The sequence below is a fragment of the Schistocerca cancellata genome, chromosome 9 (genome assembly GCF_023864275.1).
Source record: "Schistocerca cancellata isolate TAMUIC-IGC-003103 chromosome 9, iqSchCanc2.1, whole genome shotgun sequence".
Taxonomy (NCBI): Eukaryota; Metazoa; Arthropoda; class Insecta; order Orthoptera; family Acrididae; genus Schistocerca; species Schistocerca cancellata.
The window spans coordinates 438,260,135-438,283,321 of record NC_064634.1 but is presented as its reverse complement, the minus strand read 5'-3'; the positions used below and the strand labels follow the sequence as shown (position 1 = coordinate 438,283,321).

The 23,187-nt window shown below is 43.6% G+C and overlaps 1 protein-coding gene across 1 annotated transcript in view; it reads left to right on the top strand.

Annotated features, from left to right (window-relative positions):
- The window catches only part of LOC126101469 (neuropeptide F receptor-like), a gene marked incomplete at its 5' end in the record, with an annotated part of 406,925 nt that overhangs the window by 76,130 nt on the left and 307,608 nt on the right, over positions 1-23,187 (top strand). Inside the window, one exon of the mRNA XM_049912119.1 lies at positions 21,962-22,214. Within this exon, the coding sequence (XP_049768076.1) occupies positions 21,962-22,214 (253 nt within the window). The remainder of the gene's footprint in view (positions 1-21,961; positions 22,215-23,187) is intronic.

Here is a 23,187-nt window from a genome sequence, read left to right as displayed (position 1 = left end):
GGTGGGGTAACGGGTTCGATTCCCTGATGATTCGGAGATTTTCTCCTTTCAGGGAGTGTGCTGTATCGTCGACGTGGTCTGAAATATACGGACATGCTGTAGGTGGCCGAGTTACCGCAGTTTCGGCCTTGTGGCCAATAATACCAAGGGATTGTGCGTATTGTGTTTGTATTGAACGGGACGGAGAGGCTTCGGCGCGCTGTAGCCCACAACAGGCAACGGCAGTCCACCCACCTCACCACTGCCCCACACCGAACCCAGGGTTATTGTGCTGTTACGCCCTTAGTTGACACCCCCCCCCCTTCAACCCCCCCGTACCAGACGAATGTAACCCCAAATGTTGCGTGGTAGAGAAATAATGGTGGACGCGTACGTGGAAACAGTGTTTGCGCAGCAATCGCCGATATAGTATAACTGAGGCGGAATATGGGGAACCAGCCCCCATTCGCCGATATAGATGAAAAACCGCCTTAATAACCATCCACAGACTGGCCGGCACACCGGAACTCGACCATAGTCCACGTGGCGGGTTCGTGTCGGGGACCGGCACGCCTTCCCGCTCGGGAAGCAGCGCGTGAGACCGCGCGGCTAGACGGGCGGGCTTACCAAGGGATAGATTTCTTTACGCCTTTTTTTTTTTTTACACAAGCTAACTGATGTAGCTTTCAAGAGTAGCGAACTTAGCGCAGGGAGGTGCAGCGGAGCGGAAAAAGTATAGAGTAAAACCAAGACTGGATTATTTAGACAGGTTACACACTGTGTTTAGTGTAACAGTTATATAGAGATGAGAAATTTGGCATTAGATATAAAATTATACAGAGACAGCGTCAAAACGGTGGGGAAACTCATGATCTTAAACAATTCTCTCGTGAGCCTAACAGATCGAACGAAAAGACAACGCACTTAGCAGAAAATAACAGACCCGCGTGACAAGGAAAGGACGTAGATAATGACCACTTGCAGAAATTGTAAGAGAACGGACACACAGAGCTACAAATGAATATCGCTTATATCCGTCAACATATTTTAGAACTGAACGGTATGATGTATCTAGAGATTAGAAAAAGACAAAAAAAATCATGAAACACAACTCGCATTATGCTGAAATGACATTTTGCGAATAGTAAATGGACGTAATCAAACAGATTCCGTCTTCCTAGACTTCCGAAAGGTGTTCGACTGCTAATCTAAATTTGATCATAAGGTGAATCTTCGTAAATGTGTAATTACCTGCGGTAATATTTGACTAATACATTGAAGAGCCAAAGAAACTGGTGCACCTGCCTACTATCGTATAGGGCTCACGCAACACGCAGAAATGCCGCAACACGACGCGGCATGGACTCGACAAATATCTGAAGTAGTGCTGGAGGGGACTGACACCATATATCCTGCATGGCTGTCCGTAAATTCGTAAAAGCACGAGAGGATGGAGATCTCTTCTGAACAGCACGTTGCGAGGCATCCCAGATATGCTCAATAATGTTCATGTCTGGAAAATGTGGGGGTGAGCGGAAGTGTTTAAACTCAGAAGAATGCTTCTGGAGCAATTCTGGAAGTGTGGGGTCGCATTGTCCTGCTGGAATTGCCCAAGTCCGTCGGAATGCACAATGGACATGAATGGGTACAGGTGACCAGACACGATGTTTAAATGTCACGTGCCAGAGTCGTGTCTAGATCTGTCAGGGATGCATATTACTCCAGCTGTACCGCCCCACATCATTACAGCGCCTCCAGCAGTTTGAAAAGACCCCTGCCGACATACAGGGTCCATGGATTCATGAGGTTGTCCCCACACCCATAGACACTTGATAAAATTTGAAACGAGACTCGTCCGACCAGGTAACATGTTTTTGGTCATCAACAGTGCACTGTTGGTGTTCACGGATTGCACTTCTGTCACGCTGAACGATTCTCTTCAGCCGTCGTTGGTCCCATTCTTGCAGGATCTTTTTCCATGCGCAGCAATGTCAGAGATTTGGTGCTTTACCGGATTCCTGATACTCACGGTACACTCGTGGAATGGTGGTACGGGAAAATCACCACCTCATCGTTAATGCTGTGTCCCGTCGATCGTGAGCTGATTGTAACACCACATTCAAACTCACTTAAAACTTGATAGTCTGCCATTGTACCGAGCGGTTCTAGTCGCTTAAGTTTAGAAACGCGCGACCGCTACGGTCGCAGGTGCGAATCCTGCCTCGGGCATGGATGTGTGTGATGTCCTTAGGTTAGTTAGGCTTAAGTAGTTCTAAGTTCTAGGGGACTGATGACCTGATATGTTAAGTCCCATAGTGCTCAGAGCCTTTTTTTGCCATTGTAGCAGCAGTAACCGATCTAACATCTACGCCAGACCCTTGTTATCGTATATAGGGTCGTTTTCTGCCTGTTTACATATTTCTGTTGTTGTCTATACCAATTGCATTGGCGCTTCAGTGTGGAACCCTCCGCGTTATGCGGGATGCCGAATGTTCAATAGACGGCATTCTGAAAAGTAATGCCTCCGAATTTTCTGTTGAGGTGTTACGAGTCTTGTCTATTACTCGCTATATTTACCCGAACTCGACCATACGCGTTTCCTACTAGCGTCCTTTTTTAATCGGTCTATTGCATGTCGCTTTTCAACGTTATTCTTAGATACTTAAACGACTTGACTGTGTCAAGCAGCATACCACTAATGCTGAATTCAAACAATGTTGTATTATTTCTCATATTTATTTCCATTAACTTACATTTTTCTACATTGACAGGAATCTGCCAGTCATCACACCAAACATAAACTCTGTTTACTTCATTCTGTATCTTTTTACAGTCACTGAACGACTAAACATTCCTGTATACTGCTGCGCCATCAGAAAATAGTCACAGAGTGTCACATCGCTAATGTGTTTGTTGTTGTAGTCTTCAGTCCTGAGACTGGTTTGATGCAGCTCTCGATGCTACTCTATCCTGTGCAAGCTGCTTCATCTCCCAGTACGTACTGCAGCCTACATCCTTCTGAATCTGCTTAGTGCATTCATCTCTTGGTCTCCCTCTACGATATTTACCCCCTCCACGAGGCCCTCAAATACTAAATTGGTGATCCCTTGATGCCTCACAACACGTCCTACCAACCGATCCCTTCTTCTAGTCAAGTTGTGCCACAAACTCCTTTTCTCCCCAATTCTATTCAATACCTCTTCATTAGTTGTGTGATCTACCCATCTTATCTTCAGCATATCGCTAATGTAGGTCCAGAAAAAGAGCGGTTCTGTCACACTTCCCTGTAGCACTGCTGATGATAACCTTGTCTGTGATGAACACTCGCCGTCGAGGATAGATTACAAGATTCTCTTACTTAGGAGCTCTTCGAGGTACTCACACATATGGGCGCTTATTCCGTATGCTGGAGACGTCGTTGACAGTACTCAGTGGGGCAAAGTGTCAAATACTTTCCAGAAAACTGAGAACTACGAGCTGCTAAGCTACAGAGGAGGCGATATTTGGAGAGAAAAGCAGCAAACAGCCACCGCAACTCTAGAGACCAGAGACGTTTGCCAGAATCTGCACATGTATACCGCTATACATATTATAAATTTAAGTTCGTCACCAGTGTTTTTCTGTCTGCATATGAAGGCAAATCATAGGAACTATTGTTGGCTTTTTGACACGCTTTTCGCTAAAGATAGACTGATTTACGAGGAAGTTCTGTGTATACATGGCTGTGAAAAACAGTCTGAAAGGCTCGTAAGGGTGATACAGTGTAGGTTATGCTGATAAATACTTATCAGAAAAGTTCGATATGTCCCATACTTTCAGAGTTAATTAGCACTGAAGTCAGCTGGCTATGCCGTTGCGCGCGGAAACTGAAGTGGTCCACCAACGACGGTGTCTCGAAACGTGTCTCTCCTTTGGTTTTCTAAACTCGAACGAAAGAGCAATACAGAAATTTGGACATGGGACGGCAGTAAATATCAAACCCGACCCAAAGCCTGAAAAGTCTCTTGCGCTATCCTGTACGCAATAACAACTGACAATATTTGTAGTTAGTGGGTCGCATTTATCTACGCGGGAAACCACCTGATTGGATAACTTCAACGCTAATTAACTCTGAAATGGTACAAGTCATCTAATGTTTTTCTCAACAGTTATTTCAAAGCGAGACCTACCCTGCAACACTCTTATGAACTTTTCAGATAATTTCTGACCACCCTGTATAATTTATTATCGGTACACCACACAGGTGGTTCGATCGTAAATATTTGGTGCTATACTTACGAAGCCTGGGCAGGGCGATAGTATATTGTAACGTGGCGTTGAGGTAGGTTAAGTTATTAATAAATAAATTTATGAACACCTTTGCGTTTTGTTTTTTAAAAACTACTACTTAGTTCCTTGAATCTATCAATCATCCCTGAAACTATCACATGTTTGTTCATTGACTTTTTTTTTTAATTGAAAAGATGTCACAATGCAACTCATATAATTCGCTGTAGGCTACTTATCTTATTTAGCTGGTATAGAAACTCTTCTTCCCAATCCAGGAATCGTTCGAGGGATTAACAAATGCCAGGAATCGTTTTATTATTAAGGTTCTCGAAATCAAGTTTCAGAATATCTGCAATTTCCATGTATTAAGTTCTTTCCTTTGGTGCCTACCATTTACAAAAATTTGATTACAACGTCTTGAAGGCGAAGGATTTCGTATTTTCATCTCAAAAATTTTTTACTACTATCTCTCTATGAGCTTTAAATAACTGCTGCTGATCATCATCATCATCATTATCATCATCTCTCTCTCTCTCTCTCTCTCTCTCTCTCTCTCTCCCTCCCTCTCCCTCTCTCTCTCTCTCTCTCTCTCTCTCTCTCTCTCTCTCAGAACTGCTACGTTTGAGGCATGCAGATGGCGTTAAAACAAAGAAAACAGTTGGATATGAAAGACTTAATATAATTTTAGGTAGTGTAAATTGCAGATATTTAACATAATTGTAATTCTGATTTCAGACATGTATATGATAGTTTATTGTTTTGCAACTATTATTTATGGTTAAGTTTTCATTTATTGTAATTTCACTAAGATTGTAAATGTAATGTCTTACTTCTTATTCCGAATTTCAGAACAGTTATTGTAAGAGGTATTCGTGTTATAACTATACATAAAGAATATAATTACACATAAAGAACCGTTTGTTTTGATTTCTCAGTGATAACAAGCTAATTTCATTGAACTATGTTCGAAACAAAGTCTTTAACATAAAATACAGTCCCACATAAAATGAAGTTACATTGGTATAAATTTCCTGTATAAGTCGTTAGAACGTGATACCATCTGGTGGGTTCTACGTTTTCCCGCACTTGTACAAGTGAGATTGTACTATCTAATATCCGTCTTCTTCCCCGCCTCCTCTCCAACACTGTCTTATCCATCTCTCATCCATCAGCTGTTTGGAACGCTCATGAACGCATCGTGATTCATACGAATGCTATTTCATCTTCATACTAAGGATGGAGCAAGGATGTTACGAAAAGATGCTAAGCACTTGACGGTACTGCAACAACAAACACAACAGCAGAATAATAATCTATATCAACTGCGTTGTTATGAAGACATGAAAAGTAGATATTTTTCCTCTGCACTAATATTGATGAGAAAATTTTTCTTTATTCCGGTAGATAGAAAATGCCGAAAACACATCAGGTTTACCATCATCACATGTTGTTAACAAAAATTCTCGAGTTAAAAATGTAAACTAAATTAGATGATGCTTAATTTGCGTTTGAAACAATCATTACAAAGAAGAACTCATTTAATATGACGGAAAATGGGGTTGGAAACGGAGAGAGAACTATAAAGATAACTGTCTGAGATCTGCGCGCAGACTGCAGGAGAAAATGGGGAAAGGTGTGCTTTGAATCGCCGTGTGACTGAATGACAGTTTTCTGCTCCGTGCTTCCCATTCCGTTGCACTTTCATGGTAACAGGAGTTTTTTTGTGAGGTGTTGTGAAAACTTGTTGGTGGAGGCTAACTGCCGACGATATCACAGCAACGCTTTATGAAGCAAACTTTGCTCCGGTAATTGGCTCAGCTCGCTGTAGCAGAGGACACAGGGTATTAAACGCAATAAGTCAGACTGCAAACAGAGCCCTTATTTGCTGCGTAGAGCGATAACGTGAGCAACTAAATATGTTCTGGCGGGAAAGAGCCTTCACTGAAGCAGCAGAGTGAAGTGGGTTCTTCCATACCCATGGGCAACACACACACACACACACACACACACGGCTATACATAAAACCTCAGGTGCGACTAGGACAGCGCAATCAGGATACCACGCACACTTAGTTATGAATACAGACAGTTCGCCTCCCAGGAATCGAAAATCTCGGCAATTTTTGTCTGTTATCGACGCTGATACTGGCAAGATACTAATTACGGGAAGTCGAAGACTTTCGAGAATGTTTTAATTTTAAGTTTGAAGTCAAATAACAAATGAAAAATATATAAATATATTTCGTCTGATATACTGCATATTGATAATTTTCTGATTTTGTCCTTCACTTGTACTGTGAACCCTTGCTTCTTGCCAAATTTTCATGGGTCTTGGTCAATGTGAAGTACCATAAAGGTTTTGATGAATTATTGAACGAGTATCAACATATGTGACACAAATGGACGTATCTTTCGACTGCAATGACGTAGAAACTTAATTTTTCACTCTCGCGAAGCTGCCTAGTCCTTAGTGTGCAACATAAACTACAATTTGAAACGCCTACCCGTTACTGAGAGAAGGTTCTTAACACACGGACGAACAGACAGTCGGACAACAAATAAAAAAAAAGTTTTTCGTGTGATATAATTTTTTTTTCCTTTATTGGGTTTCGATTCCCCCTAAAGGGGGCGGGCTGGCAGCAGCTTATTACGCCGCTCTTCAGCCTACAGAATTTGTTTTGAAAAGATGAAGATAATATAAAATAATAACAGTTGGCGATAAAATCGGTGACTTAAAGGTAAAAATGGCAGAAAATTCTGGAGCGTAAAACATAAAACACAGGGTCGATGAAGCTAATAAAACACACAGGAAGCAGAAAAACAATAGACAGACAATTAAAAAAACACGGCGACAGTCTGGGTTCTGTTCGCAAGAGATATAAAAAGCACACCCAGCGACAGCATGATTTCTGTTCGCAACACTGTGGAAGGACGCACAACACCGAACACTCACTTAAACACTGCGCTAAAAGTTGGCACAAATACGACATACCACACCCGAGAGCAGGTGGGGGGAAACCGGGGCAGATGACGGGAAAAAGGGGGGTGTGATATAATCACAGAGTAACACTTTTCGCATTTGTTCCTTCAATTGTACCAACGGACCGTAGACCTTAGTTTTTGACACAAATTGCCACTTGATACATGTAGCCGTTAATGAGGAAGAAAAACAGATACTCGGACAAGAAACGACACAAAAAAAGCATTTTTTCAGATGACGTAAGGGGCGTTCAAAAACAAACGAGCTGGAATCTCGAATTCGCAGACCGCAGACAGAAGGATAATATCGTGGGGTGTGTAACGAGGTGTGATTCCGACCAGAGCGTGGAAGTTCACAGACCGTCGCTAGACGGCACGCGTGTACGTCTCGTAACTATACAGAGCTAGCAAAAGCATGCATCAATCGTCCAACGCTGCCAGGTGCAGTGCAAACAGTGACACGGAGGCGTCAGAAGACGAACAAAGAAGTGCTGTTCGTTTTCTGACAGCAGAAGGAGTGGGAGGAACGGACATTCATCGACGAGTGTCACAAGTGTACAGCGAACACTGCATGTCCCTTGCAATGGTCAAGGCGTGTCTCAGGCGCTTCAGGAAAGGACGTGTGTCGTTAGCCGATGATGCACGGTCTGGAGCACCGCACTGCATTACCTATGACGTCGTCCAGCTGGTGGATGCACTCGTTATCCAGGACCGCCAAGTGACAGTGAAAGCCATAGGCGCCGTTGTCGGATTGAGCGTCGGAAGTGTTCACACCATCATAAAGAAACGACTGTACATGTGCTATGTGTGTGCCCAATGGTTGCCCCACAGTCTTCACACCATTGTGTGCCTTGATGTTGTAACCCGTATGTGTCCTAAGAACCGATGATAGGCGGATTTAGTTTCGCCGAAACCGGTAACCATGGAATAAAAAAGAATTCCTGCGATCTTGGCTACCAGTTTATTGTGTTACAGACCAGAAAGCATGTCGAATTGCCCGCTGCCTTGCTCATCTGCAGCGCTATGATCTGGAAGGGAATGCGTTCCGGGAACGAGTGGTGGCTGGAGATGAGACATGGTGTCATCACTTCGAACCAGAATCAAAACGACAAAGTCTCCAGTGGAAGCATCCAGGGTCACCACCACCAAAGAAAGCCAAGTCCATCCACACGAGCGTAGGGAAGGTTATGCTGACGTTCGTCTTTGACCAAAATGGCTCCTTGTGATTCACTTGGTTTAAGAATCATGATAGAAGGTTGTATACATGGAAGAACCCTGGAGATACTAAAAGGTATCAGATAGATTATATAATGGTAAGACAGAGATTTAGGAACCAGGTTTTAAATTGTAAGACATTTCCAGGGGCAGATGTGGACTCTGACCACAGTCTATTGGTTATGACCTGTAGATTAAAACTGAAGAAACTGAGAAAAGGTGGGAAGTTAAGGAGATGGGACCTGGATAAGCTGAAAGAACCAGAGGTTGTACAGAGTTTCAGGGAGAGCATAAGGGAACAATTGACAGGAATGGGGGAAAGCAATACAGTAGAAGAGGAATGGGTAGCTTTGAGGGATGAAGTAGTGAAGGCAGCAGAGGATCAAGTAGGTAAAAAGACGAGGGCTAGTAGAAATCCTTGGGTAACAGAAGAAATATTGAATTTAATTGATGAAAGGAGAAAATATAAAAATGCAGTAAATGAAGCAGGCAAAAAGGAATACAATCGTCTCAAAAATGAGATCGACAGGAAGTGCAAAATGGCTAAGCAGGGATGGCTAGAGGACAAATGTAAGGAAATAGAGGCTTGTCTCACTAGGGGTAAGATAGATACTGCCTACAGGAAAATTAAAGAGACCTTTGGAGATAAGAGAACCACTTGTATGAACATCAAGAGCTCAGATGGAAACCCAGTTCTAAGCAAAGAAGGGAAAGCAGAAAGGTGGAAGGAGTATATAGAGGGTCTATACAAGGGCGATGTACTTCAGGACAGTATTATGGAAATGGAAGAGGATGTAGATGAAGATGAAATGGGAGATACGATACTGCGTGAAGAGTTTGACAGAGCACTGAAAGACCTGAGTCGAAACAAGGCCCCCGGAGTAGACAACATTCCATTGGAACTACTGACGGCCTTGGGAGAGCCAGTCCTGACAAAACTCTACCATCTGGTGAACAAGATGTATGAAACAGGTGAAATACCCTCAGACTTCAAGAAGAATATAATAATTCCAATCCCAAAGAAAGCAGGTGCTGACAGATGTGAAAATTACCGAACAATCAGTTTAATAAGCCACAGCTGCAAAATACTAACACGAATTCTTTACAGACGAATGGAAAAACTAGTAGAAGCCGACCTCGGGGAAGATCAGTTTGGATTCCGTAGAAAAATGGGAACACGTGAGGCAATACTGACCTTACGACTTATCTTAGAAGAAAGATTAAGGAAAGGCAAACCTACGTTTCTAGCATTTGTAGACTTAGAGAAAGCTTTTGACAATGTTGACTGGAATACTCTCTTTCAAATTCTAAAGGTGGCAGGGGTAAAATACAGGGAGCGAAAGGCTATTTACAATTTGTACAGAAACCAGATGGCAGTAATAAGAGTCGAGGGACATGAAAGGGAAGCAGTGGTTGGGAAGGGAGTAAGACAGGGTTGTAGCCTCTCCCCGATGTTATTCAATCTGTATATTGAGCAAGCAGTAAAGGAAACAAAAGAAAAATTTGGAGTAGGTATTAAAATCCATGGAGAAGAAATAAAAACTTTGAGGTTCGCCGATGACATTGTAATTCTGTCAGAGACAGCAAAGGACTTGGAAGAGCAGTTGCAGGGAATGGATGGTATCTTGAAGGGAGGATATAAGATGAACATCAACAAAAGCAAAACGAGGATAATGGAATGTAGTCGAATTAAGTCGGGTGATGCTGAGTGAATTAGATTAGGAAATGAGACACTTAAAGTAGTAAAGGAGTTTTGCTATTTGGGGAGCAAAATAACTGATGATGGTCGAAGTAGAGAGGATATAAAATGTAGACTGGCAATGGCAAGGAAAGCGTTTCTGAAGAAGAGAAATTTGTTAACATCGACTATAGATTTAAGTGTCAGGAAGTCATTTCTGAAAGTATTTGTATGGAGTGTAGCCATGTATGGAAGTGAAACATGGACGGTAAATAGTTTGGACAAGAAGAGAATAGAAGCTTTTGAAATGTGGTGCTACAGAAGAATGCTGAAGATTAGATGGGTAGATCACATAACTAATGAGGAAGTATTGAATAGGATTGGGGAGAAGAGAAGTTTGTGGCACAACTTGACCAGAAGAAGGGATCGGTTGGTAGGACATGTTCTGAGGCATCAAGGGATCACCAATTTAGTATTGGAGGGCAGCGTGGAGGGTAAAAATCGTAGGGGGAGACCAAGAGATGAATACACTAAGCAGATTCTGAAGGATGTAGGTTGCAGTAGGTACTGGGAGATGAAGAAGCTTGCACAGGATAGAGTAGCATGGAGAGCTGCATCAAACCAGTCTCAGGACTGGAGACCACAACAACAACAACGTGATTCACGTCCTGCAGCATGGGACAACAGTGAACGCCCAGCGTTACTCGCAAACCTAGACCACCATTCGCCAAGGGATAAAATCAAATCGGCCATGTAGTCTCACCCATGAGGCCATTCTGCTGCAAGCCAGTACAAAGCCTCATACGGCCAACACAGTCGTGGCACCCCTGCAGAAATTCAAATGGGAGGTTCTCGGCCAAACTCCATACACTCCGGACTTCTCTCCCTGTGATTACGTCATTTTCGGTCCCCTTAAAAAGGCTCTGAGGGGCAAACGATTCACCTCGGACGACGACTTCCAGCTGTAAATGCTCAACTGTCGAACATCGCAGCCGCGGAATTTGATGAGACAGCCATTCACCCTCTTGTGTCTCAGTGGGACAAGTGTCTCAACAACCAGGGTCAATACTTCTAACATACAGGTAATGGTTTCTCTAATTATGCCTCCAGCTCGTTTCTTTTTGAACGGCCCTTGTACAAAGTAACGGACTTACGAATTTTTTCTTTACTTTTACTGTGATTGTGGATAACGGGAAGTACCCTATAGGTTTTAATGAGTGAGTTTGCGAATGTCAGAATATGTGACATAAATGGCAGTATCTGTTGACTGCTTTGACTCAGCAGCTTACATTTAATCGACCGTCAAGAGAGTACAAACCTTCGTATTTCACATACATTTAAACTTGTTACGAGTGCCTGTTCCTGAGAAAAAGGTGGGTCTGAACAGACCGACTGACAGACAGTTAGACAATAAATGACAAAACAAAGTTACATTCGTGCGATAGAATTACAGATTAACAATTTTGGGATTTTTCCTATAGTTGCACTGTGAAATAACGCTCCTAGTGAAACTTATGATTCTGGATCATCTGGAAGTAACCTACAGGTTTTGATAGGGTGTTCGTGAGTATCAAGATATGTGACATAAATTGCCGTATATTTCGATTGCATTCCCGAAGAACTTTCAGCTTAAAAATTATTCCATTCCATTTGTGGCAGGGTGGTACAGCAAACAGTTTCGAATTATTACGGAATAAAAACAGTCTTGGTTGCGAAATTATTTAATGTGCGTTTCATCCTTTCGAGGTATCTTATAATGCCCCAAAAGGGTGAAACGTGCCACTGGTATTACATAATTTGGCAACCAAGACTGTTTTTACTCTGAGAACTTCAGTATTTTACTCTTCCAAGGAAGCATCGACCTTTGTATGCAACATAAATCTCAACTTGAGTCATCTACCAATTCCTGAGAAAGTGAGTTTTTAACAGATTGTCGGAGGGACACACGGACAACAAACTGACACTACAGGGGTTTCGTTTTTACCGATCGAGTTACGGAACCCTACAAATGACAGATATGATTGGATACAGCCTCTTTCCAAGTTTCTACTCATAAAACGCATAATGGCTTAGCTGCACTAGTGGGCAGGTGTAAAACGCGTTTGAAAGAATGGAGAAATCATTTGCTCCATACTGAGGCATTGCTTTAGTTCGCGTCTGCAGATAGGCAAACCAATAAACAGATTTCTAAAGCAGGTTGCTGTCGTGCCTTCCCCTGCAACACGTGTCATCGACAATACTTAACTGCACGTGCATTTTGACATTTGGTGTGTTACAAACGGTGCTCATACAGAAACCCGTAAAGTGAGTTAAAATTTTTGAGATATACTGTATCTCTCTCTTTTTAATGTAGCTGTGTTCAGAAACTTCAAAAAAGTTGTGGATAGCCCTGTGGAGAGACAATTTTTATCTTTTACTTAGATATAGTAGAGGGACTTTCACTTACCTGAAAGAGATGCCTCTCTGGAAAGATAAAACGCCTAGTTATCCGTATTCATAAATGGGTTATTAGGATGGTTGGTGCTGGAGATGACAGTTAAAGTACAAGAAAAGATAAAAAAATTTCCGTGTCAGGGCGTTGCTTCCGGGTATATGCAAAGTAGCGCGACTCCGATGCGGTGTACAACCAATAAGGGATTAGTGTGCATTCGCCTCTTTCCAGCTTGTGTGTGGTAATCCTGACACGTGAAATATGGTCACGTTATTACCAAATGCGTCCACACAGGCCAAACGTGCTGCTGTTCTTTCTCTTACTGCTGAAGGACAAACTCTGGTAGACATCCATCGGAGAACGAAGGACGTGTCCGGGGCAGCATGTCTGTCGGTAACCACCATAGTGGAATGGTGCGACAGTGGGTGCTGCTGCTTCCTGATAACACACGTCCTCATATCGCAAATTTTGTAGTGCAGAAGCTACGCCAACTGAAACGGAAGACACTCTGGCATCTGCTCGATCTCTCCCGATGGGATTCTCACGCGTTCGGTCGCGGATAAAAGGGGATGTGCAGCAGGCAGTTACGTACTTCTCCATATAGCAGAACACGGTGTTTTACTAAGTGTTCTGAACCTGATGTGTCTGTGGAATGATTGCCTTAATACTCACAGCCATTTGCCATGAATGGCATACCGATCCTTGACTTTGTGGCCTACAAACGGAAATATTTTGATCGCCGCTTATAACATGGACGGAAAGAATCACCAGTCTTCCGAAGGATCAGTGAACTAATAGCATCCTGACAAAAATAATCGAATGAAGATGTCAAGAACTGATAAATCATGTCGTACATACACAACCTGTTCCTTCTAGGAAGGACATTAAAGTGAATGAAATTGCAAGGAACCCTCGAGGTGGCAAGTTATAAATAATGGAGGAACCATTACATTTGATGAAGTTAACTTGTAACAGACCAAGATCAGTAGTTTACAGCGTGTATTCTAGAGAACTATACCAGAGAACGAAAATGAAGCAGGATACGCAGTCAGTAACGCTGGAATTACTGGACAGATGGATAGTGAGTAAATCCCGACATCGGGGCGGGAATAGAGTGAGGAGTCGCTCCAGGTTCTCGGAAAAACTCTTGTGCAAGCGCTTCGTGCACTAGTCACTGATGTCACACGTTCGGCTGCTCCATATTTATCCCACAAACCATAGGATCCATATGGGACGCAAAACTACACGTCTACTGAATGCTGCATCCGTGCTAGTGTGCCAAAAGAACCGGTTCTCGGGCCTATCGTGTATAAGGCTGACTCAGCTAGGACAGATCGCTTGCAGCTGGTGCCGTGCGCAGTGACGGGGTGGTCTTCACCCTAGCGAGGGCCAACACCTCCTCCAGCGCCGACTGGAGAGTGGCTGTGACGACGAACTTGGCGCCTGGAACGTCAAGTGGCGGCCCCTTTTGAAAGCGACCAAACCGTGCCTATCGTTATCTCCCGACGACTGCTTCCTGCGGACCTTCAACGAATCGGCATCGTTGGGATGACAGTTCCCTGGGGCGACCTGGCTCGTTGTCTTGGAGTCACGTTGGACGAGTGTCTAACGTGGTGACAATACGACGTAGAAATCAAGAAACCGCTTATAGAAGACCAACCATTCTGTTCCCTGCTCTCAGTATAACCTAGACAGTGCTTTAATTTTTTTTTCCTTTATTGGGTTTCGATTCCCCCTAAAGGGGGCGGGCTGGCAGCAGCTTATTACGCCGCTCTTCGGCCTACAGAATTTTTTAAAAAGAGGAAGATAATAAAAAATAATAACAGTTGGCGATAAAATCGGTGAATTAAAGGTAAAAATGGCAGAAAATTCTGGAGCGTAAAACATAAAACACAGGGTCGATGAAGCTAATAAAACACAGAGGAAGCATAAAAACAATAGACAGACAATTAAAAAAAAACACGGCGACAATCTGGGTTCTGTTCGCAAGAGATATAAAAAGCACACCCAGCGACAGCATGATTTCTGTTCGCAACACTGTGGAAGGACGCACAACCATAAAAACAAAACTAGACATAAACATTAAAGAATGAACCAATCATCAACAATTATTAACCGAATACTCACTTAAACACTGCGCTAAAAGTTGGCACAAATACGACATACCACACCCGAGAGCAGGTGGGGGAATCTGGTCAGATGACGGGATAAAAAGGAGGGGGGGGGGGGAAGGAGAGGAAAAATGAAGGGGGAGGGGGGAAATGAGCCGATGGAAGAGGAGGATCCATAAGAGGGGTGGGGGGGTGCTGAGCAGACGGGCCAGGGATTGGGGAAGGCAGAGGAGGGGAGTACAAAAGGACTCGGGGGGAGGGGGAGAAAAATGAGATGATAGGCGGGGAGAAAACACAGGATGGAAGGGGGGAGGAAGAGGGAGCCCAGGGAAAGGACGGAGGAAAGGAGGGGGGGTTGAGAATCAGAGTTGATAGGAAGGATAAATGGATGGAGAGAGGGCATCATCCGGGAGGGGGAGCTGATGGAAGCCACCTTGGGAAAGGAGATGTAGGGTGTAGAGATGGAGGGTAGGGGGGACACAACGGTGAAGACGTGGCAGGGGGCGGGGATGGGAGAGGAGAGGAGCAACCAGGGGGTGAGGGGATTCAAGACGGCGGGAGGTGTAGAGGATGCGGATATGTTCGAGGAATAGGAGCAGATGGGGAAAGCTATGAGATCATAGAGGATCCGCGTAGTGCTTTAACACCTCGGCATGATATTACATAATTCTCTGTATTCGGATACTTCGAGATGATATGGAGTAAAGCCTCTGAAAAGCAAGTGAATGGGCTCTAAACTCCACAGAATACTCGGACAAGAAACGACGAAAGAAAGTATTTTTTCAGATGACGCAATAATCAGGGGCGTTCAAAAAGAAACGAGCTGGAATCTCGAATGCGCAGACCGCAGACAGAAGGGTAATATCGTGGGGTGTGTAATGAGGTGTGATTCCGACCAGAGCGTGGAAGTTCACAGCCCGTCGCTAGAGGGCACGCGTGTACGTCACGTAACTATACAGAGCTGGCAAAAGCATGCATCAATCGTCCAACGCTGCCAGGCGCAGTGCAAACAGTGACACGGAGGTGTCAGAAGACGAACAAAGAAGTGCTGTTCGTTTTCCGACAGCAGAAGGAGTGGGATGAACGGACATTCATCGACGAGTGTCATAAGTGTACAGCGAACACTGCATGTCCATTGCAGTGGTCAAGGCGTGTCTCAGGCGCTTCAGGAAAGGACGTGTGTCGTTAGCCGATGATGCACGGTCTGGAGCACCGCACTGCATTACCTATGACGTCGTCCAGCTGGTGGATGCACTCGTTATCCAGGACCGCCAAGTGACAGTGAAAGCCATAGCCGCCGTGGTCGGCTACAGCTATCGTCCACCAACTTGCTGCCTTTCAATATCTTCGTGCCCTCTTCCGTGAGACTGCGCTATCACTCTGCAGAGGAACGCATGACCAGCAACATCAGTATCAAGGCGCCCAGACAAATATTATACCTTCGACGTTTACAAGATGGTCGTACCTCGTGCTTGGCAACGCTGAACTGCACCTGTAATGTTTCGCTTCTTCAGATTAGAGCTTCTCGTGGTACTGAATGTCTGCTTCTGAAATTACTTTATCTTCTAACCACGCCTATGCTATCGTGATGGACTTGTTCGCGGATGCAATCTTGATTATGCCGAAATCTAAACGTAACAATATATACTGAATTTTTATTTATTAATACAATAGCATTTCCTCTGCAACAAACTTAGTATTTTCATAAAGAAATAAAAACTTCTTCCATTCAGTACTTTACAATCTATGTATCAGCACACACGTTCTGACATTAATAACACCTCATCTTCTCTTTCTTTCTGACGTGATACCGTATTGTCACGTTGCCGGCATGTATTCGCTGGTGTGTTGTGTTAGTCCAAACTTGAACGACCACACACACACACACACACACACACACACACACACAAACACACACACATACACACACACAGAGCCCATGCAGCTACCTAGTCTCGTGGTGATACTGCGATCACCGCAGCACCTTGAAGAGATTCGACGTACCTAAACACTCGTGACATCCACAGACAGATAAAAATTCCCGCATTTTCATATTCTTAATTACTAAATCGTTGTTTGTTTAACACAATAATACACAATAATACATCGGCTAGGCAGGCATACGGCTACGCACCGCTCTACCGGATATGTAACTCCACACATCACATGATGGCACAAAAAATAAAAACTGGATCACCAAGAAAACAATCCAAAAGTAAAGCATAACAAGCAAAACTCAATATGAATTGGGAGAAAGACTGCAATCCTTAAAATAGGTAGATAAACAGGGATGAAGAAAATTGACAACAAAGATCCGTTGTCGATTCCGACATCAGTCCATCAGCGCGGCCTTGCTGCTGACATACACGGACGAGCCAAAACATTATGACCACTGCCCACCGCGTTGTTGGATGCCGCCTGGTGGTCGTCTCCACCAACGCCGTCATTGAGGTGAACGTCGGCTCGAAGCGTGCAGCGTGCCACGGACGCACTCTGGTGGGAGCAGTGTTACGCTGCGGGAGACATTCTCCTGCGCTTGCATCGGATTTGTGGTAGCAATCGGAGACACGCTGACACCTGCGAACCACCTACATTCCTCCATGCTCGATGTCTTCCCTAACGGTGATGTCATCTCTCAGCAGTATAATTGTCCGTGTCACGGAATCAGAACCGCATTACAGTGGTTTGAGGAGCATTATAGTGAACTCCCGTTGATGTCTCGGAGATCAAGCGCGCCTGACGTAAATCTTATGAAACCCATCTGTGTCGCTATCTGGCACCATCATCGTTTTGGCAAAGCAGCGGTCCGTTAATCATCGTTTTGGCAAGGCAGCGGTCCGTTATTTAAGGGAATTACATTACCTGTCCGTACACATCTAATCCCAAATATCTCTGCAAACCTATCAACATACTGTCGGATCCCTGGCACGCAGGATCAGTGATGTGTTTATTTCAAAAGACGGATAAACAAGCTATTAAGCAGGTGGACATAATGTTTTGGCTAGTCTGTTTGTCAATTCTGCCACGAGAATTGGATAACTCTCCCAAGGTCTTTTCATCCAGTCGAAAGACTTGTAATGAAGAAGAGTCGACTTCCAGTCTACTATCATGTTTTAAATCACTGATCCCGATTATGGCAAACTCATTGTCACTGGAATGGCAGTAGAGAAAATGGAGATTCGTAACTTTCGGCCATTTTCTTTTACTTTATCTTCGCTTTCCTAGATGACCGCTGCAAAATGCTAAGGTTTTCGTTTGATACGAGCGCACTGCCACCCCTTCTACGACATCCTTCAGCAGATCTGCGTCGTCGACTGAGCAGTTGCCTGGGACGATACGGCACGTAATCCCGGCATCACCATGGACAAGCGTCTAATGCAGCGACACAAGTTCGATCAAATCAGGCACTCTGTATCAGGTGCTTAAGAATTACTCTCTGTTGTACATACATTCTTAAGCAGTCATCTGTCTGCTTGCTTGAAGCGTCCCCTTGTGCAGTGATGGCGGCGATGGTTGCTATGGTGTTCTCCATTGATATGGTGGTCTCCATCAGACGTCGAATAAGTAGGAGAGATATCCAGATCAATGGCCGCTGAACTAAACACCATAACTCATTTCAGTGTTTGTGGACGGTTCCGATACCCACAAATCTCTCGTGACGGCGTCCCTGACCCTCCAATAGGACAGAGAAGAGGTGATCAGGAGGGCAACACAAACACCCCCGAGTCCTTGTACAAATGTCCCAACTATCCTGGCGCAAGGTGCGATCGTTGTTGTTTCGCCCTGCTGTACTCGTTTTCCTCGATGGGGCAATGGAACGAGAGAAAGGGCGATGTGGGCCATTGCCAACTACTCTGTTGCCGTTATAGAGGGAACTCTGAGGGGAGGTTTTGTGTTTTTGAGTTAAGGTCTGCTCTTTCAGTGACTAACCGACGAAAATGAATAAAAAATTTGGTTTCCTAACACTGATACATTAATACAAAGCGGTTAGTTCAATATCACATATTAAAGCGATATTTCAACTACTGGCTAGTTAAAAAATGAAACCTTTATATATACACGCTGTTGAAAAACAGAGGCACAAAGGGTATAAGCATGGGCCAAGGAAAGAACAAATTTGAAGTAAAATGTTTAGCCTTTGCGGATGATATGGCATTGATAACTGGAAACCGAACAGACGCAACAGTTATGCTTGATATGTTACACGAGATTGCTGAAAAGACTGGGCTAAAAATATCCTACGAAAAAACCAAGTATATAGAACACAAACATAATACAGAAAAGTTTATGAAAACAAAGTATGGAAAAATTAAAACAGTTGATAGATTCAAATACCTGGGGGAGTGGATCCAAGCCAATGGACTGGATAACACAACAAATAAAGAAAGAATAAAAAAGTTGGAATTTGCATATAAATTAACACAAAACTACTACAATAAGAAATCAATATCCATACAAGCAAAGATTAAACATTATAATTCAGTTATTAGGACACAAGCAACATATGGATCAGAGTGCCTAACATTGAATAAGAAAGGTGAATTAAGAGAACTAGAAAAAAAGAGAGGAAAATATTAAGAAAAATTCTAGGTCCTGAGAAAAACAAGGAAAATAGGTGGATTAAAAGGAGAAATGAAGACCTATACAAAAGTACAGAAAAGATCACGGATACAATGAGGAAGAGACGGCTAACATATGGATCAGAGTGCCTAACATTAAATAAGAAAGGCGAATTAAGAGAACTAGAAAAAAAGAGAGGAAAATATTAAGAAAAATTCTAGGTCCTGAGAAAAACAAGGAAAATAGGTGGATTAAAAGGAGAAATGAAGACCTATACAAAAGTACAGAAAAGATCACGGATACAATGAGCAAGAGACGGCTAACATATGAATCAGAGTGCCTAACATTAAATAAGAAAGGCGAATTAAGAGAACTAGAAAAAAAGAGAGGAAAATATTAAGAAAAATTCTAGGTCCTGAGAAAAACAAGGAAAATAGGTGGATTAAAAGGAGAAATGAAGACCTATACAAAAGTACAGAAAAGATCACGGATACAATGAGGAAGAGACGGCTAACATCTGGATCAGAGTGCCTAACATTAAATAAGAAAGGCGAATTAAGAGAACTAGAAAAAAAGAGAGGAAAATATTAAGAAAAATTCTAGGTCCTGAGAAAAACAAGGAAAATAGGTGGATTAAAAGGAGAAATGAAGACCTATACAAAAGTACAGAAAAGATCACGGATACAATGAGGAAGAGACGGCTAACATATGGATCAGAGTGCCTAACATTAAATAAGAAAGGCGAATTAAGAGAACTAGAAAAAAAGAGAGGAAAATATTAAGAAAAATTCTAGGTCCTGAGAAAAACAAGGAAAATAGGTGGATTAAAAGGAGAAATGAAGACCTATACAAAAGTACAGAAAAGATCACGGATACAATGAGGAAGAGACGGCTAACATATGAATCAGAGTGCCTAACATTAAATAAGAAAGGCGAATTAAGAGAACTAGAAAAAAAGAGAGAAAAATATTAAGAAAAATTCTAGGTCCTGAGAGAAACAAGGAAAATAGGTGGATTAAAAGGAGAAATGAAGACCTATACAAAAGTACAGAAAAGATCACGGATACAATGAGGAAGAGACGGCTAACATATGGATCAGAGTGCCTAACATTAAATAAGAAAGGCGAATTAAGAGAACTAGAAAAAAAGAGAGGAAAATATTAAGAAAAATTCTAGGTCCTGAGAAAAACAAGGAAAATAGGTGGATTAAAAGGAGAAATGAAGACCTATACAAAAGTACGGAAAAGATCACGGATACAATGAGGACGAGACGGCTAAAATTTTATGGACAATTAAAAAGAATGGAAGAAACACGGATTACAAAGAAAATTTTTAATTACGTTAGTAAGCTTAAAAACACTGTAGGATGGATAGAAGCAGTAAAATAAGATGCCAACAAAATAGGTGTTACAGAAGAAAAAATACGTGACAGGAATAACTTTAGGCTATTTATAGAAAACGCAAACTATGAAGAAGATGCGCCAAAACCTCGACCCAAGAGAGTGTGGACAGATGAGCAGAGACGAGCAGTTGGCGAGCAAATGATGAAGTACTGGGAAGAACGGAAGAAAAAGAAACACCATAAGTCTTAAGTTGTATGCGGTCCATAGCTGGCCAAATTCATAATAAAAGAAAAAAAACACGCTGTTGAGCCAAAAGCTTATGATCACAGCCCATCACATGATTGAATGTCTCCTGGTGGCGAAGCGGTAAGGAAATTATGTGAGCAGAGCAAAGAGGAAAGCGGATTGTTATAGCGACGATAGGGGAGCATATTCCGAAAGTCAGTGACATAATCGGCTTTGACAAATGGTACATTGTCAAGGTCCAGTGCATGGTAATGTGCATCTCGGAAACGGCAGATCTGGTCGACTGTTCCCGTGCTACTGTCGTGATTGGCTGAAGGACGGTCAAATTACAATTAAATGACAAGGTGTTGGATGTACAGGTCGAGGACGGAAGTTTGCCCCCTCTGTAAAGCGCAATCGGCAGCAGTGAGTAGTAGGTCTGGTGACAGAATAGAATGCTGCGAAAGGCTGTTACGGAGCACACCGTTCAACTCATCTTGTTGAACATGGGGCTCCGCAGCAGATGATCCGAACCTGTTCCCAAGTTCACCCAACGACATTCTCAGTTACGATCGCAGTGAGCACGGACCATCGGGACTGGATCGTAGATAAATGGAACAGCGTCGCCTCACCAAATGAATCACATTTCTTGGTACAACAGCTCATGTCCAAATACGCCGTCAATCAGTTGAATGGAATCTCGAGACATGCACCGCACCATTGACTGAGGTCCGTGGGAGCAGTATTACGCAATGGGAGTTACTCATTCGCACTTCCATCGGGCCTGTGGTTGTAATCGAAGACTTTATAACAGCTGTGGATTACGTGACCGTTGTCGTCGAGCTTCCATCATCCTGATTGATGTCTCTCACGATGACGAGGTGTGTTCCATCAAGATAACTGTGCGTGTCACAAGGCTAGAATCGAGTTACAGCGGTTGGTGGAGAATGATACTGAAAGCACGTTGGTGTCTTCGCGACCAAATCTGAAACCCATTAAGCGGTTGGTCATAATGTTATGGTTCGTTATTGTAAGAGCAACTATGAGTACAGCTTGCCATTTTGCTTTTATGCAAGATACTTCCTACGTTTATAGGACAGCAAGTTACCAAGCGAATCGGTTACTAGTAGCACAGTATTTGGTAGTGCACTCACTGTGCGTCGTGTTGACAGGTACGTGAATCCCGCCTCGATGGTGTCGCGGTGCGGCAGCGCGCCGGGCACGTCTGCAGCGAACGGACGGGGTGCCGGGGGCGGCGCTGGAGGCGCTGCTGGGGGCGGCGGAGGCGGGCTGCAGTACGCGGCGTCGACGCGCGCCCGCAAGGGCAAGGACGACCGGCGCATGCGGCGCACCAACGCCCTGCTCTACTCCATCGCGCTCATCTTCTGCGTCAGCTGGCTGCCGCTCAACATCTTTAACCTCGTCGTGAGTACGACTGCCGCCTCACCTCTCACCTGCTAGCGCCTAGGCCCATCTTCCGGGTTTTCCCAGCGTCACTGATTAGGTGTGTGTTCTTCCAGATGTTGTGCCGAATTGTCTATTCCATTCTTCTATTCGATATTTTGGGAACCGTCCAAGTCGTCCTCTTCAGATGCAGTGATCTGTATTATAATGCGTAATACATTGGACGGCGTTGCAAATTCCGGGAGTCGAACTCGACTGCAAGATGCAGCAAAAGAGTAACAAAACCCTACAAAGACGAGTGCGTTGGTAGTGAAATATCGTACACAAAAATATTGTACAATAAAATGAACAACTCGGGTCAGTAATCGTAAGGATACTATTAACATACAGGGTGAAAAGTATTTAAACCGACAAATTCTGGGAGGTTGTAGGGGATATCAAAACAAATATTTTTCCCTAATGTCATTTTTTCCTCTGAGGATTATTTAAACCGGTGGGGGCCATATTACGCTATTCAGTTGTTAGACGCCGTATTACGATCTTCAGTTGTAGACAACTGCTGTTCACCAGTGTAGCAGTGCGTTGTCTCTGTTTTCTAATGGAGCGATAAACCTGGAGTGAGTACACTGACGTAGTTGGTGCGTACTACGTAGCGCACCACAACGGACGAGCTGCACAGCGGGTTTATCAATAACAGTATCCTAATCGCCGTATCCTGCATCATACGACCTTTGCTGCTGTGTACCAATGTCTGCGTGAGACCGGGTCATTTAGCAGATTACCTGGACAGGGACACCGTCGCACAGTAAGAATGCGGCAATTGGTGGAAGCTGTCTTGCAGTACGGGGAGCGGTATCCTTCAATCAGTATTCGTGCAATTGCACGTAACATGGGGACGAATCAAATGAATGTAAGAACAGTCCTTCGAGTACAATAGTTACGTCCATTTCACTTACATCGTGTCCACAACCTGGAACCGGTTGATTATCCACCC